Source organism: Sceloporus occidentalis, unplaced genomic scaffold (genome assembly GCF_023333645.1).
Source record: "Sceloporus occidentalis isolate IW3139 unplaced genomic scaffold, rSceOcc1.0.p SCAF_69, whole genome shotgun sequence".
In the NCBI taxonomy this organism is placed as follows: domain Eukaryota; kingdom Metazoa; phylum Chordata; class Lepidosauria; order Squamata; family Phrynosomatidae; genus Sceloporus; species Sceloporus occidentalis.
This window is the reverse complement of record NW_028317049.1, coordinates 5516118-5531893: the sequence shown is the minus strand read 5'-3', so window position 1 is coordinate 5531893 and position 15776 is coordinate 5516118. Positions and strand designations below refer to the sequence as shown.

Here is a 15776-nt window from a genome sequence, read left to right as displayed (position 1 = left end):
TTATTACATGTGGCTGTCCAGGCGTTACTGGATTTCCAGCTCCTATCAGTCTCAGACAGTCTAGGTCCTGGTATATTTAGGGGCAGACTGAAGAGTCCAGGAGTGGAGAAGACCAGCACTAGAAAACATTTGCCTCCAAAGGGAGGAGACCCCCAGCTCCTCCTTTGCGGAGGGTAGCTTTGCACCTTGTTTAAAAGAAATAGCAGCATAAGGGGAAATTTCCATAAGGTAACAAAGGACAGAGCGATTCCTAGAACTGACATTTTACCAAACAGTGACAGAACCACTTTAACCATATATATATATTTAAAAAGACCATTATTCCTTGACAGTTCGGAGCATGTATTCAGATATATTTTGAACGCCAGGCCTCACATCTCCAGTTTCCCTTCAAAAGCACGGCTGGCGCCAGAGGAATGTTTCAAGGGCATGAAATGTACTGCTGAATCCTTCATGACATTTACAAACCTCAGTTATATATACATATACATACATACATACATACATAGTCTGCCCGCTTCGTTCCTTTTCTCAAACTAACATCCAGGACAATGGGATATCAAAACCCTTCTTTACAACTACATCTTACAAAGGACACTCTTTGCAATAACACTAAGAGGGAAAGAACTGAATAGGATTTTGGGGATGATTTAATAATTCAGGGGTTAATGTGGGATCTATTTGTGCATTAATAGTTTAATCTTTTTATACCAAATGGTCCTGTTTTATACTCACAGATCAACACATTCACTTGTTCACATAGGGATCACTTTTGGGGGAAAGGCGAGGGACCAGAACCCAAAGGCTTAGAACTGCGGGTTTAGTCCCGAAAGGGAACCCGTCACAGCGATCCCTAAGTACTTTAATGGGACAGAACCACGTTTCACCACGACTATTTTAAAACAAAGTTTAAAAAAACACCCCGGTACGATATCTCACATTACATTTTAAACCAAGCCTAGGAGATGCTACTTTCTACGGCTTCGAAAGCAAAATCTTCCCTAGCTGGAATAGTCCTTCAAAGTCACATTTGCATCACGTTTCTCTAGTAAGCTCAGGGGCGGCGTCTAGGGATTTTCAAAACCCTGCGCTAACCTCACAACAACATTGTGAGGTAGGTTACTTAGTGAGTTTTTTGAAAAATGAATAAGGAATAAAGGAGAACCCTATTATTCGATTCAGAACTTCTTACTAGAACTCTCCAACTGAAGAATAGGGAGATACTTCTAGATGCATCAATAAAAAGCTAATAAAAAAACTAGTGGTTATCTTCTTGGCAAGAACTATTACATTTCAGAGACACAAGTTTGGAATGACAGAAAGTATGCGGGTTTCAATGCTAAAATACGGACGTTTGCAGCCCTATCACAGCTTTGTCTCTTCTATCAAACCGCACCACGATGAACCGTCTGTTCTATTCAAAGGCAGTGGCTGCGAAGGCTGCGGAAAAGTGCTTCCACCGAAGCCGGAGCAGCTATGCTGCTCCATAAACTGGCCTAAAATCCCTATTACACTGACCCCAACTAATAGCAGCAGTATTGCTAAGTGTTAAGTCAAACACACAGGCGCATAAAACGAACATCGTGAGCTACGCTAGGGACTGGAGACGAGAACTCCCTGGACAATCTGGTCGGGAGTCCTCTAACGCGGCCAGCCACAGAGTAAAAAAAGGTACATGGAGGGAGCAGAGGCTGAATTAAAACCGGACTCCTAGCATCCTCCCAGGTGTAGGGAGGAGGAGAAAAGCAAGAGCAGGATTGGGGGTCTGGCCTCACTTCAAAATGGTCCTGTTGATAAAGTACCAACAGGTCTCTGCCAACAGCTTTTCAAAACCCTCTCATTTTACGTTTACCTGGGACAACCAGGCAATTTCTTCGTCACGCTAGTCAGTTGACTAGAAATGTTTACACGGTCAATGCAAGATTTAAGAAAGAAAATCTGTAGTGCTGGAATGTTTCCCATGCGCAAAGGCGGTCAAGTCTGAGAGCTACAAGCGACAGATGAGAGCTACGTTACGGCTATCGCCGCTGCAAGGTACCCTTGTCAGCAGATCTCTTCCTACACCTATCTGTTAGGCCGCTAACCGTCGTGTTTTCCAAAAGAAAATGTAAACTATGTCATTTAAAATTGTAAATAAATATAGCTGTGTACAATCTCTACAAGTGTCATGACTTAAGAATGAGGTAATATGATCCAGCTGCTTATGTCTGCCATCATCAGGTGACTGTGTTGTGGAGTCGGGGAGGAATTGAGAAAGAGAGGGCTATCCCTCCTTGACTTTTTTGTGTGTCCGTTCCTGTCATCCCCCCAAAACACCCACACTTCTTCACAGAAGCCATCCTTGCTTTATGCCGCATAGGTGTGTAAAAAGTTCTTCAGCTTTGTGGGGTAGTCCGTCATCACGCCGGTGGCTCCCAAGTCAAACGCTCGCTTGTATTCCTGCTCTTCGTTCAGTACCCAGATGTAGACCTGAAGAAGAGAACAACAGGGAAGTTCAGAAGGTGGAAATGTTGCACAGAATCCACTTTTAATATGGGAACACACATTGGTCTAGCTCAGAATTATTAGAAGCGGTGCTGCTGAAACCTGGCTTATTGATAAAGTTATTTAATTTATGCTCCACCTCCTGGTTTTATTAACTACACTCCCCAAATGCTATTGGATTGCCAACACACATCAGCCCTAATGTGTAGTGATGGATCATGGGATCATAGTCCACCAGAATTTGGACAGACAAATGTTCCGCATCCCGGCCATTCAATGTATGGCAAGTTCCTTGAACGTGGTGCATACATTATTAAAGAGCGAAATACAAAGTAAGACAATATACAAATTGCATATACATTCATCCCTCCATATTTGCAGCTTTGATATGTGCAGATTTGATTAATATGTTTTCTCCAGGAATATCTTGGTCCTCCAGTACTTTAAATAAAAGTTGAACTGAAAGACCTAGAGATTCCTAGAGAGAATACTCTAAGCATTTGTAGCTCCTCCAATGCAATTCTATGGTCAACTTTAACTAAAAGTTGCACTGATAGACCTAGAGATTGCTAGAGAGAATACTCTACTAGGCCTCTGTAGCTCCTCCAGTGCAGTCCTATGGTCAGTGTCTGTTGGACGTTGACCACAGAGTTGCCCTGGAGGACCTAGAGATTCCTAGAGAGGTGTCCTCTCAGGTAAAATTGTGGTGTTTTGGTTATTTGCGGTTTTTCCATATTCACGGGGGTCTTGTGCCCCTAACCCTAGCGAATATGGAGGGACAAGTGTAATGTTATACCTGAATTCCTCGAGCAGTGAGGTGGTCGAATAACGCTTTCCTCATTAACAATCTGCAACCGCAAGGAGAAGAAAATTACTTGAATGTCTCCAAAGTAATGCAAACATCAAAACATCTTATGAGGGAAGAAATGATGCTACTGTCTTTGGCTGTAAGACCCTGACTAAAACTGTACGAGTCTTACTAAAACAAATAAACTACGCATTTGGTTTATCTGGAGGGGAAATAAATACATGCACAAAGACACATGCAGTGGGAAGATTAGTAACAAATTACATACCTAATTCATACAAATAAAAAAATAATGGTTTAAATACATGTGATATTTGACTCTCCCCAGACATTCCTGAATGAAACAAATTATATAAACTCATTTCAATCTGCCTCCAGGCCTGACCCAGATGCTATCTTGAAACCTTCTTGGCAGATGCCTTGATTATTTATTACTTTCTTTGGAATAGATGGGATAAATTATATCCTGCTGATTCTCCCAAACTTCTTTGCAGCTTTATGCTCAAGGGAGAACTCAAATATGCTCCTCTAGAGTTTGACAATTCCCAAGACTCGGAACAGAAACATGGGCCATGACAAAAGGCGATGGAATCAGCCATTGACTTTTGGGTAACACTTAGAAAACAGGACCTATGGCTTAGATGAGAGATGGCTGCCCTACAATAAGGGATCGGATTTGTTTTTAGGCACACAACTAGGAAACAGTGGCAGAGGAGGCAATGAGAGCAAGAGACGTAGTAGACAAAGAAGCCTTACGTGTCTGTAAGCCAGATGGTAAACCGCTGGCTCCTGGAGATCTTCTCTGGTTCTTTCAACCTAAGATCAGAATGAAATGACTTGTGTTTAGTGTAAGGCTTTTACAGCCACCATTCATAGTTTATGGTGAGTTTTTCAGGCTCTGTGGCCATGTTCTAGAAGAGTTTATTCCTGACGTTTCGCCTGCATCTGTGACTGGCATCTTCAGAAAAATCTGGAAGCTATTCCTTCAGAGGAATCTCTGAAGACGCCAGCCACAGATGGAGGCGAAACATCAGGAATAAACTCTTCTAGAACATGGCCACATGGTTTGAAAAACTTACAAAAACATACTTGTGTTTACTCTCCCATTTGTTCTGTATTCATTTTCAATAACTATTCTATATTCTCATGTATACGTCTAGAAATTTTAAGTCAAAAATTTAATCCAAAAAACCTGAGTTATTCCAGGGTCAATGTAAGTACTGTACTTTTACTTTTACTTAAACAAGGAACCATCCTTTAGTGAAAGGCAAGAGCATAATCTGTCCTGGAAGCGCTGACCCATCTCTACTCTATAGTCCATCCAGCCTGTAGTATGGGTACAAATCGGTGTACCTTTCGCACCATTTTCGTTTGCTTCCTCCTTGAGATCCTTTGCTACATGACCCTAAATTTTACCCTCAACTTGTACACAGGTCATATCAAAATCCATAATTTTGGCCCCGAAATCTGGCCTCGATTTATACATGAGGTCGACTTATAGCTGAGCATATATGCTATATTCTCATTACATTGCCCTCAGAGACTCTGAAATAAAATCACACCGAGGAACACAGAATCACCCATACTATAGTGTTTGTATTTTATATGTGTAGTTGTGAAAGCTGTATAGAAAAAGCAGCCAAGAGGAAGAGAGTCAACCAATTTGAAATGTGGTATTGGAAGGGAGTGTCACAGATACCATGAATGCCAAAAAGACAAATAAACAGGATGTCCCAGAATGCCACAAATGGGTCCCAGAGTGACGATCCAAAGAAAGGCTTCTCAAATCAAATTCTCAAATCTCACACTCGCTGGCTCTTGCTGCTGTATTGCCAATGCCATCATTGCTCTTTCCCTCACACTGCCCCATATGCAAGTATGCTACTCACTTGAGGATGATGGAAGGCATGGGAATCTCCAAGAACTCCTCCAGGATGGGAAAGAAAGGCAGAAGACCAGTATAGAACAGACCGAGGAGGAGGAGGACACGCCGCAAGCAGAAGAGGATAGGAATGCGAGCGTTCTGAGGAGGAAAACCAAATCAGAAACACAGGAGGCTTGGGTTACGACTAGACTATCAGGTACAACCAGAACCACCAACTCAAAACTGACCGCTTGCGTTCCTTTCTCTCCCTTTTGTTATTGCCAAAAGACACTTCTAATTTTCAGCAAGCTTTGGAATTTCCCTTGAAAGCTATTTTTTTTCATCTGTGTCTTCCACACTCCACAGTTCAGAGGAAGAGAAAAGAACGTCTTCAGTGACCTGGAAACCAAGCCTTATGAGGAATGACTGAAGGAACTGCTTGGAGAAGAGAGGACTGAGAAGTGACATGATGTGTCTATGTGCCTTCAAGTTGCTTGCCACCTTATGGTAACCTCACAAATATCAGAGGCCTTTCTTAGACAAGAAATGCTTAGGTTTTTCCAGTTCCTTCCTCTGAAATATAGCCTACAGCACCTGACATTTGTTGGTGGTCTCCCATCTAACCCAGGCTGACCTGGCTTAGCTTCCAAGATCAGATAGGGATCTGGTGCCTTTACAGTATAGCTATCTTTAAACATCTGAAGGGATGTGATATAGACTATTTAGAACATGAACCAATCAATTAAAGTCCACCTAAACCTTAGAAAGAATGTCTTTACTGTAAGCATAGATTTGCTGTGGATGGCAGTGGACTTTCCTTTGGAGGTCTTTAAACAATGGTTGGGTGGGCATCTCTGGGGAGTGCAGTCCTTGTTCTATGGCAGTGGGTTGGACTTCATATGCCTCCCAGGGAGTTTTGAGAGTAAAATTGGGGGACAGGTAAGAAAAAAAATCAATGAATAGCATACTGCTTGAGCTCTTTGGACAAAGGTCAGGATAAATAAGCTCACGAAGTGACAGAAAGCAAGATGAAAAATAAAGGCCACTTACTTCTTTATGACACTTTTCCACAACCTCATGGTTGACGCTGCCCCACACCGTCAAATGTTCTCGCTTGTAACAGGTCACTAATTCTGAAACCTAGGATCAATACAAAAAATAAAAATAGCACACTGGATTCATATTCATGATCAATAATAGAAACAAAGCAATGCTTAGCAAGAATCAGCATCACACTATTCCTTCAAAATAGGCTGCAGTGAATCCACCTGATGCCACCTTCATCGAGAAGCAAGACTTTTTTATTGATCTCTCTGAAAAGACTTTTTAAAAAAGAGTTAAATCTTCTATCCTGAGGCAACACAATCACTATTGCTAGGATTGACACACATCTGAGATAGAGGCAAGTGTTTAAGTCCATTTGATTTTAGCTCAGTTGCAAGGCTACCTATTGAAGCTTGCTCTTATTGGAAGATTCATGCCCTTGGTGAACTTTCAAAAGTAGTTTACAAAAGCTCCGCATCACCAAATCTTACAAAATATTTCAGTTTAAGCAGTGAGTTAGTGCATTTAAAATTTCTTTCAGCTGTAAAAAAAACCAATTGTTACAGATGAAAGGCTTTTTAAACATGCTGCAATACAAAAGACATGCTCAAGCTAAATACAAAACTAGAGGAAGCGGCCTTACAATAACATCAGCTGCTTTAGTCTAGTAGACTAAATAGGAGTGTAGTCTAGTAGGTTTGTTCTCCCTCATGGTCAGCAGCTCTCTGGGGTTTCAGAGAGAGAGAAGCATTTCCCATCACCTTCCACTTGCTATTTTCAACTGAAGCAGAATCAGACACACCGACTCACCTTTTTGATCAGAGTGTCGTTGTTCACTTTAATGTCGATGTTGACAGGAGTGTGAGGGAAGGCTTCGAACACCTCTTTCAGGAGCGGGATGCGCTTGTCTTCACCTTCGCAGTGGCACTCTGCGGGACAGAAAGAGAATTGGGTTTCTGCCAGGAGGCTTGCAAGTTATTTTCATTTCGAATTAAAGCTGTTTCAGACATTACAGGGCAAGTAACTGGGGTCAGACCCTTGGATTTTTAAAAATCCTGACAAGCTGTGGCCCACGAAATGAGGCAGTTTGCTGGTTGGTTATTGGAGCAGCAGCTAAATGAAACATGGCCATTCTTTCTGTGGTTTTATCATTTGTGGCATCCAAACCTGGCAATCTGGTCCATCTCTCTCCTGCAAAACTGGACTAAGACTTTACAATAAATAAGGCATGGGTGGTTTCTTGAGCCATTCCAAAATGACTTGTTGCTTTGCTTATGATAAGCAAGAATTTTCAAGAATACAGGCTCAGGATGACTCCCAAATCCTCAGCCACTCATTCCAGAACGGAGACAGGTCATAAACCTTCATTTTCCCAGCCGGTTTGGACAACACCATGTTTGCAAACCCAGTTATACATTGACCTAGTGGTCTTCTGTACCATCCTTTAGGTTTAAATGATAGAGGGCCTCCCATCGACACACATGCCCTTTGGAACGCAAGCAGGTTAACACATCCACAACCCATCCTACCCTATATGTCAACTGCAGTCTGCAACCTTGGAGGGAAAGAAACAGTAAAGGAATTGGGGAACAGACGACTAGGCGCTATACACATTGGGAGAAAAACTAAAAGCATGACATTGGCTAAAGAGATGGGACATGGGTACTACTCCATTGATTCTGCTATACGACCAGTTGCACCAAGCTCTTCCTCTCCAGCACTTGGAAATGCTACCTTTTGGGAGCTAAAATTTCCTAGCTTCCTCACCCATCATGCTGGCTAAGGAATTCTGGAAACTGTAGTCCAAAAGAATAACCTTCCCAAGGTCTGCAACTGAATTATTTTCAAGGTGTCCATCACGGACCCTGTAACACTTAACAGCAATGTGTGTGATGTAGTAGACTGAGTCTTGGACTAGGGCTGTGGAAGACCAGGGTTTGGAACTCAGCTTGGCCATGGAAAGCCATGGCAAGTCACACTTTCTCAGCCTTACAGGAAGGCAACGGGAAAACTCATCTGAATCAATTTTGACAATAAAGCCCTATATTGGAAACAGTGTTGTGTGGAGGGTGGGCTAGACTTCATGAAACCACGGTTCAAATCCCTGCTTGGCCACGGAAACCAACTGGATGACCACAGACAAGTCACATTTTCTCAGCCAGAGTTTCAGATAAACCCCTTGTGAAGACATCTTGACAAAAAACAAACCCATTACAGGTTGACTTTAAGGTCAGAAATGACTTGAATACATGCGACGACAACAAAGCCCCATTCAATACTGTTCTGCACTGTAAACCACTTAACTTCTCCTAGCCTTGTATTATAAAACTATTCTAGAAGGTATTTTATGAGCCAAGTCCTGTGGCTTGAACTACTTTTTTTGCCACAAAACACATAATGCAGCTTTTATACTGCTGTACTGGTCTAGTTTGTTCCAACATAAACTGTTTTGAGATTTTGAAAAGTCAGGGTAGAGATACTTTAAATGAATAACACAGACGGGGCAGCACTGCTGGTTTCAATTATCAAAGCCACAGACAACAACACAGGAGTACTAAGAACACGTATATTTTGACAGCGGCCAAGTTCTTCCAAATATTACCTTTCTGAAAACTTACATCCAGCCGGCAGAGGTATGGTGGGAGTTCCTATAAAAATAAAGATAACTTAAATTAACTCAACACCTTCTCCTTCCAGTTTTAGAAAAACTGGTTTGTCACCAGTTTCTTAAGCCTTTGCTGGGAGATGGGAGGAGAGCATTTACTTCAACATACCGAGTATTTAAGGTCAGATATACTGACATCAACCCCTGTTGACCGCTTCAGATTCTCGTCATGGGAGACCACAACTTCTTCATCCTTTGTCAAATGGCAGTCAAGTTCCAGCATGTCGGTCCCCACGTTGACGGCGCTGGAGAGAAGAGGAAGAGAACAAAACCCAAACTTTATCCTTGGGACAGGGTGGGTGAAGAAGAACAGAGTCTGGAAAGCCGGTTTGTAAAAACAATTCCCCTTTCTTGTTCCAGTGTAAACAGTATTAGCTCTGCACCACTTCTGATTTGTTACTAACAGCCTTAGGATTGCTAAGCCAAACAGAATTCAGGTGGGTGGTACACATCTTCACGTTAACCATCTCTTGGGGTGTTGTTATATGTGTGTGGGGGTTAATTTAATTGATTGTGGTTGCCTTGTAAATGTTTTATTATGTAAAAGATAGACTACACCTTGAATTAAAGTGAAAATGCAAGAGTGATAGCCGACAGCAACTGATAGCCTCTGATCCAAACCAGACCTCACCTGTGTCCAGCAAATAAATGGTCAGTGTGGCATAGTGGTTTGAGTGTTTGACTAAGACGCTGGAGACCAGGGTTCAGTTGCCTGCTCTGCCCTGCAACCCACTGGGCGACCCTATGATATGACATAGGATAGGAAACAATAGACTGGAGTAAAGTGAGGGGAAAAAGAGATAGTACAGCAGCCAGATGAGGACAAAGAACATCCTGTGCACCTGTTACTTGTCCTAAAGGTTATCAGTGCCCATGAGAAAAAAAGAATGACAGTTGGCAGAAATGATGCAGTTGGCAAGCCCAGATGTTATTACAAGATAGCTACGTTCGCAAGCCAGGTAGCTAATTATATGCTTTTAGGTGCAGGTGCAGCTCAGTGGGAAGGCATGACTTCATGTCACCCTCAAAGCAAGGGGAAAAGCTGATGTAAGAGCTACAGACAAGGCCATTACATAAGGAACTGAAACCAGGGATTTGGACTCACTTGCCTAACTCCTCTACACATTTAGCATCGACCTGCACCAGTGTGGTTACACTGGATCTCGGGTACACAACAAGCACCATGGTCTTGAGCTCACCCTTAATGTAATGGCCTATTAGCTCCACATCCTATGTGTATGTGTGCAGAACAATTGGCTGCGTTAGAGATGTTGTCTATGTCCTTTCTGAGAAAATGTAGCTGCTCAGAGTCACTTTTATGTTAGCATACTAGCTTCAAATGGCTTTAGCCAAATTTGCTGTTTCCCTTCTTCTTGCTGCAACATAACGCACTAGCTATGTGGGGCAGGAGTACAGAGATCAAGTGTTAACATTTTAATTCAATGACCAACCTGGGATGTAGGTATCACTAGGGAGGCTCTGCTTGTGACCTCCCTAAAAAAAGCATGGCTTGTAGGGCTAGCACATATGGCAGGACCTGGTGGCCATCTGACCGAGTAGAGATATGACCGTCACTCACATCGCTGCCATTTAGGTTGTCAGCTGAAAACATGCTTCTTTGGGCAAGCTTTTGGGGTATGGACAAGTGCTATACATCTGCCAATTTTTGCTTATGTCCTTTACTGTGTTTTGTTATAGTTATTTTAGAAGCACGGTTTTAATGGTCTTTGTGTTTTTATAATATGTTTCACATAGCCTGTTAGTTCCCTTATAGTCTAGGAGGAAAGGCAGGGAAGAGCTTAAGTCAGCAATGCCCAAACTCTGGCCCTCCAGGTGTTTTGGACTTCAGCTCCCAGAAGTCTCAGCCACCTTGGCCAATGGTTTGGGATTCTGGGAGCTGAAGTCCAAAACACCTGGAGGGCCAAAGTTTGGACATCGCTGCCTTAAGTGCACGAACAGAAATACATTTAAGGCAATTGATCATGTAATGCAATCCTTTCCTAGCAAACTGAACTACCACACCGGTATTTTACACACATCGGCGCCAGAAGATTTAAAGGAAAGTTGCTATGTTGTGTTAAACCCGCTGCATTTAGCTACCATGGAGATTAGAAGCTCCTAAGTAATTTTCAATGACCCTTGTTCGGTTATGAAAATGCCGGCGATGCGGAATACTTTGGAAGAAACTGTACTTGCTGCAACAATACCAAGCAAAGGGAAAGAGTGAAAGGGAGGAGGGTGAGATAATTTCATATAATCACAGGTTCCCACAAAGAGCAGCGCTTGAAAGCTGTTGTAATCTGCCATTTTAGAAAGCGTAATCTGAAAGGTCTTAGGAAAAAAGAGGCAGCCCAGGTCACATTGCCTCCGAAATTCTCACATTAATGTTGCAGCCAGCCCACTCATCTTGAGAACACTCTGCAAGTACATCTAAGGACTTGAAATGCAGTTTACCACAGAGTGTGTAGGTTGCAAATGTCAATTATGACTCTCATACAAAGAAGCTAGCTACCGAGGGGGACTCTGGACACCACAATCCAAGTCCTTTTATACACCTTTCATTTTGCAGCCTTCAGAAATAACACTTTTTTCCACAGGAGGCCTTTTAATGTATAAACGAAATTTGTGGGGATGGAGAAGCGGTAACAAATGTCTGCACGCTAAGTCTTCGGTAGAACGGAAAACTGACTCCTGAACTATATGGGAGCATATATAATTATGTGACATGTACCAAACTGCTATGGCACTATTAAGCATATACGTAACAGACTGAGCAAGGAAATATTTGCTTAAGAACGCCTTTCCCAAAATGGAGTTCTCTGGATCTTTTACAGAAGATCTCATGGCTCACATTAGCTAGGACTATGGATAGAAAGAATATCTGTAATTACTGTACTCATTCCGGGTAAAAAAAAAGGGTCTCCCAGCTGTCAGGAAACCTTGTGAGGAAGAATAAAAGACCAAGAAGAATGTTATGCAATTTTCTCTTAGTATTCCACATTCCAAAACTACTATGGAGCAATGATTCTGCAGGTTACTGCAAAAGAATACTGCTTTCTGTGTAGAATCATAGAATCCTAGAGATGGAAGAGACCGCAAGGGCCCTGATCCAGTCCAACCCCATTCTGCCATGCAGGAAATCACAATCAAAGCATTCCCATTGACAGATGGCCATCCAGCCTCTGCTTAAAGACCTCCAAGGAAGGAGACTCCACTATGCTCAGAGGAAGGAGTGTGTTCCACTGTTAAAGAACCCTTACTGTCAGGAAGTTCCTGCTAATGTTGGGGTGGAATCTCTTTTCCTGGAGCTTGCATCCATTGCTCCGGGTCCTAGTTTCTGGAGCAGAAGAAAACAAGCTTGCTCCCTCCTCAATATGGCATCCCTTCAAATATTTAAACAGGGCTATCATATCACCTTTTAATCTTCTTTTCTCCAGGCTAAACGTACCCAGCTCCCTAAGTCGTTCCTCATAGGGCATGGTTTCCAGACCTTTCACCATTTCAGTCGGACTCCTTTGGACACATGGCTCCAGTTTCTCAACATCCTTTTTAAATTGTGGTGCCCAGAACTGGACACAATATTCCAGGTGGGGCCTGACCAGAGCAGAATAGAGTGGCACTATTACTTCTCTTGATCTAGACACTATACTTTTATTGATGCAGCCTAAAATTGCATTGACCTTTTTAGCTGCCGCATCGCACTGATTACTCATGTTCAACTTGTGGTCAACCTGGACTCCAAGATCCCTTTCACATGTCGTTTCATTCAGCCAAATGGGTTTCCTACACTGTCTTCTATAGAAAAAAACCTGCTTTCTGCCCAAGAAACATGTGTGTGCGTTAAATGAAAGAGTTCATAAATCTTTTTCCTAAAAGTAAGACACACCTAAGAATGCAGCAATGAAAGGACAAAAGGTCTATTTATCCTGATATTTTGTTTCAGATGCCGACATGTTTAACGGCAAAGAAGAAAGGTATTGACCTTGCTATTTGCCTGTTGACCTCTGCAGTGTTTATTTCACAAGAAACATCTGATCAGGAATACTTTAGCTCACTGAACAGCTGCCTTCTCCCTGGCCTCTACTCTAGGTTTTCTCAAGGCAGATATATCTGAACATCCTGCAGGAAAAGTTTGAGACGTTATTTAAAGAACACGCTGAGCTTCTGTATTATATTGCTAGGCTAATGCCAAGGATTACCACTGGGCTGCTCTGGTTCTAAAATGTTAAAATACCAAGGATGATGAATAAAAGTAAGTTCTAGGATTGGAAGCTGCATAAATAAAACCAAACTCAAGTATCAGCTGTAGAGTAGATTGTTGTTCCTAAAAAGGTAGTACTGGAAAGGGAAAGAAAGAAAGAAAGCTCCATTTTAATCACTTCTCCCAGGCTCAAATTCTCAAGCAAATGATCTTGGACAGGCCATGACTTGCACACCACTTCTCCCTAAATGACAAACTGCTTTCCCCCTCCAAACAGTCCAAAAGAAACAGCATGATATGAAGAGCGGAGAGAGAATCCTGCTAAAGGTGAACATGGAAGCTGGTCAGGGAAGTTAAGAGAGTTCTCTTTCATGTCATCTTTTCTTTTCATGGGGAGAAGACCACTAAACAATGTGCCACTATTGCACTTCTTGCCACTACAAAGGTGGAAAGATATCAAAATTCCCTCTTCCCCACTGAGATGGGAATCTGGAGTCTGCCTTGAAGAGAGTGAATGGTGTGGGCAGCACTGCGTTGGACCAGAATTTGGGAGATCCAGGTTCTAGTTCACAAAATAGGGAGCAGTTACACTAGAAATCAATGCATGGCTTACATGCCTTTTGGTCAACAGTTCCAATTTATCCATAAAATAAACACCTTAGATCCCTGCGAGTGTGCGGAGTATGGCAATGTGTCCCACATCTCTGGATCCTGGGGCAGGGATGAATGACAAGCTTGTCACCTACCTTGAACATGTTCTTCCTGAGATGAGCTAGAAGTGGTACTAGATGCTTTCCAGAATTCACTTAAACCTTTAACTGACCCTTTAATACATGAACAAACCTGACTGTAATCATCAAATGACATGTCCATAAACATATGCCAATTTTCGATGTCAATCTTCATACTTACTGGCGAAAGGCTTCCATAGTGTTCTCCAGGTTTTCTCCAGCACCTGCGAGGAATAAAGAGGTATTTTAAAATATGTTGTGACCACTTTGCTTTATTTGCCACTGGGCAACTCATGCTTTGCAGAGAATATGTCCCCCCGCCACCTTTTTGTAACCCTCAGAGTCCACCATCCCATTTTTCCCCTGTTAAAACCTGGAGAATTCTGCTCCGGGAAATGTGATTCTACTTTCAACCAAAGTACACACTCCACAGATAGCTTGTTTCGATCTTTAAAAAAGATAAAGAGATTCAGTGAGAGATCGCTGGCCTTGCCCCCAGACTCCTGAAGTTATTCATTGTAAGCCTAATCGGTAAATGGCGCTTTGTTGCCAACCAAACACTGAATTCTGAAACTACCCAACGTTAGCTTCTGAATATATTTACATGACGTTTCATGACTTTGGGGACCTGGCTATCTTGTCATAAGGAGGACAACATGTCTGTCCCTTGCAGGAATAACAACTATACAGTGCATGGTGTGAGAGGAAAGAAGCACAGTGAAACAGGTCCCTGAAAAAGTGCTAGAACATCTAAAGCTTCTCTATGATTTTTCCTCTCTGCTCCTATTAGGCTGGTAGCTATTGAAACTGGCTAGCCTTCCAAGAAGAATTTGGAGAACACCAGACTTAATTCCCAGTAAAGAACAACTAATCTACTCTCAACAAAAAGTTCTTTTGTCTCCCCTTAAGGAACCAGTTTGTGCCAAGTCAGAGAGGCATCAGCAATATTGATCCCTGCCACTTACTGTAGTAAAATATGTACTTAAAGTGAGCAAGTAAGCCAGCGGAAGGCTTCTGTGTGAGGCTAGCTGATGTTGATATCGATTAATAGCTGATTAATAAGTGTTGCATGCAGTAGTGAAGAAAAGTAACAATACTACAAAAGGAATAACATGACAGTATTTACATTCTGCTTCTCACATGTGCAATGACTTTGGTAATACTGGAAATAACCATGCACCTCCTGTTTCAACTTGTGGTCCTACACAAAACAGATTGCTTGAACGAAACGCTTTGCAAGCAATAATGTCTAAATAGGAAAGGAAAAAGTTGGTTAACAGAAATCAAGCAGACGCTTCCCAATCCTTCCTTCCTCTACCCCAAATTCTAGTTTACAGAGGGATCCAAATTTATATTGACCCAAACCCAACTGCAGACTGCAACCACATAACCAACATGAACTTTGTAAATGAAGTCTTCTGTGGTCGCGTTGACTCAATGGGTGTATTCCAGTTGGAACCAAGAAATGAACGTAAGTCATAGGACTGATAGGGTAACCGATCATTTGGAAGCAAATAAAAGTGCATTTGGAAAATGTACTTCAAACACAGCATCACTGTTTGGTGTGCCACTCACCTAAGTCTTCCTCCATATTACTCTGTTCCCATCCTACCTGGCTCACTGTTCCCCCCTCTACAAAACCCTATGCCTACTGAACATACTCTGTCTTGTCCAATGGTTTGGTTTGGGTCTTTTTTTTTATGGCTCTCCCAGAGTTTCTTTCTGGAGACTTTTCATACATCTGCAAACCTCTGCATACCATCCCATTTGGCCAATTCTTCCTTTTCAAGGCGTGAGTGCATACCAGCCATATCCTTCCATCCTCTTCCATTGGCTTTCTCCCCTGGCGTCGGCTTGCCCTACCAACCAGCGTCCTGTGGCTACTGTGTTCAGTCCTTACTGGGTTCTTCATGAGACGGATACATCCGTGCCCAGACTGGCGAGATTAAAACCTTGATATTCTTCATCGAAATGGAAGA

The 15776-nt window shown here is 42.4% G+C and overlaps 1 protein-coding gene across 3 annotated transcripts in view; it reads right to left on the bottom strand.

The window, feature by feature from the left end:
• Positions 1 to 278: 278 nt before the first annotated feature.
• The window catches only part of GDPD1 (glycerophosphodiester phosphodiesterase domain containing 1), a 22721-nt gene continuing 7223 nt past the window's right edge, over positions 279 to 15776 (bottom strand). For all 3 annotated transcript variants that reach the window (XM_089494072.1, XM_089494070.1, XM_089494073.1), the window contains exons 2-10: positions 13979 to 14021; positions 8975 to 9110; positions 8803 to 8848; positions 7011 to 7129; positions 6207 to 6296; positions 5182 to 5315; positions 4049 to 4108; positions 3281 to 3332; positions 279 to 2469 (exon numbers count right to left, since the gene is read on the bottom strand). In XM_089494072.1, the coding sequence (XP_089350198.1) occupies positions 2347 to 2469; positions 3281 to 3332; positions 4049 to 4108; positions 5182 to 5315; positions 6207 to 6296; positions 7011 to 7129; positions 8803 to 8848; positions 8975 to 9110; positions 13979 to 14021 (803 nt within the window). In that variant the 3' untranslated portion in view covers positions 279 to 2346. The remainder of the gene's footprint in view (positions 2470 to 3280; positions 3333 to 4048; positions 4109 to 5181; positions 5316 to 6206; positions 6297 to 7010; positions 7130 to 8802; positions 8849 to 8974; positions 9111 to 13978; positions 14022 to 15776) is intronic.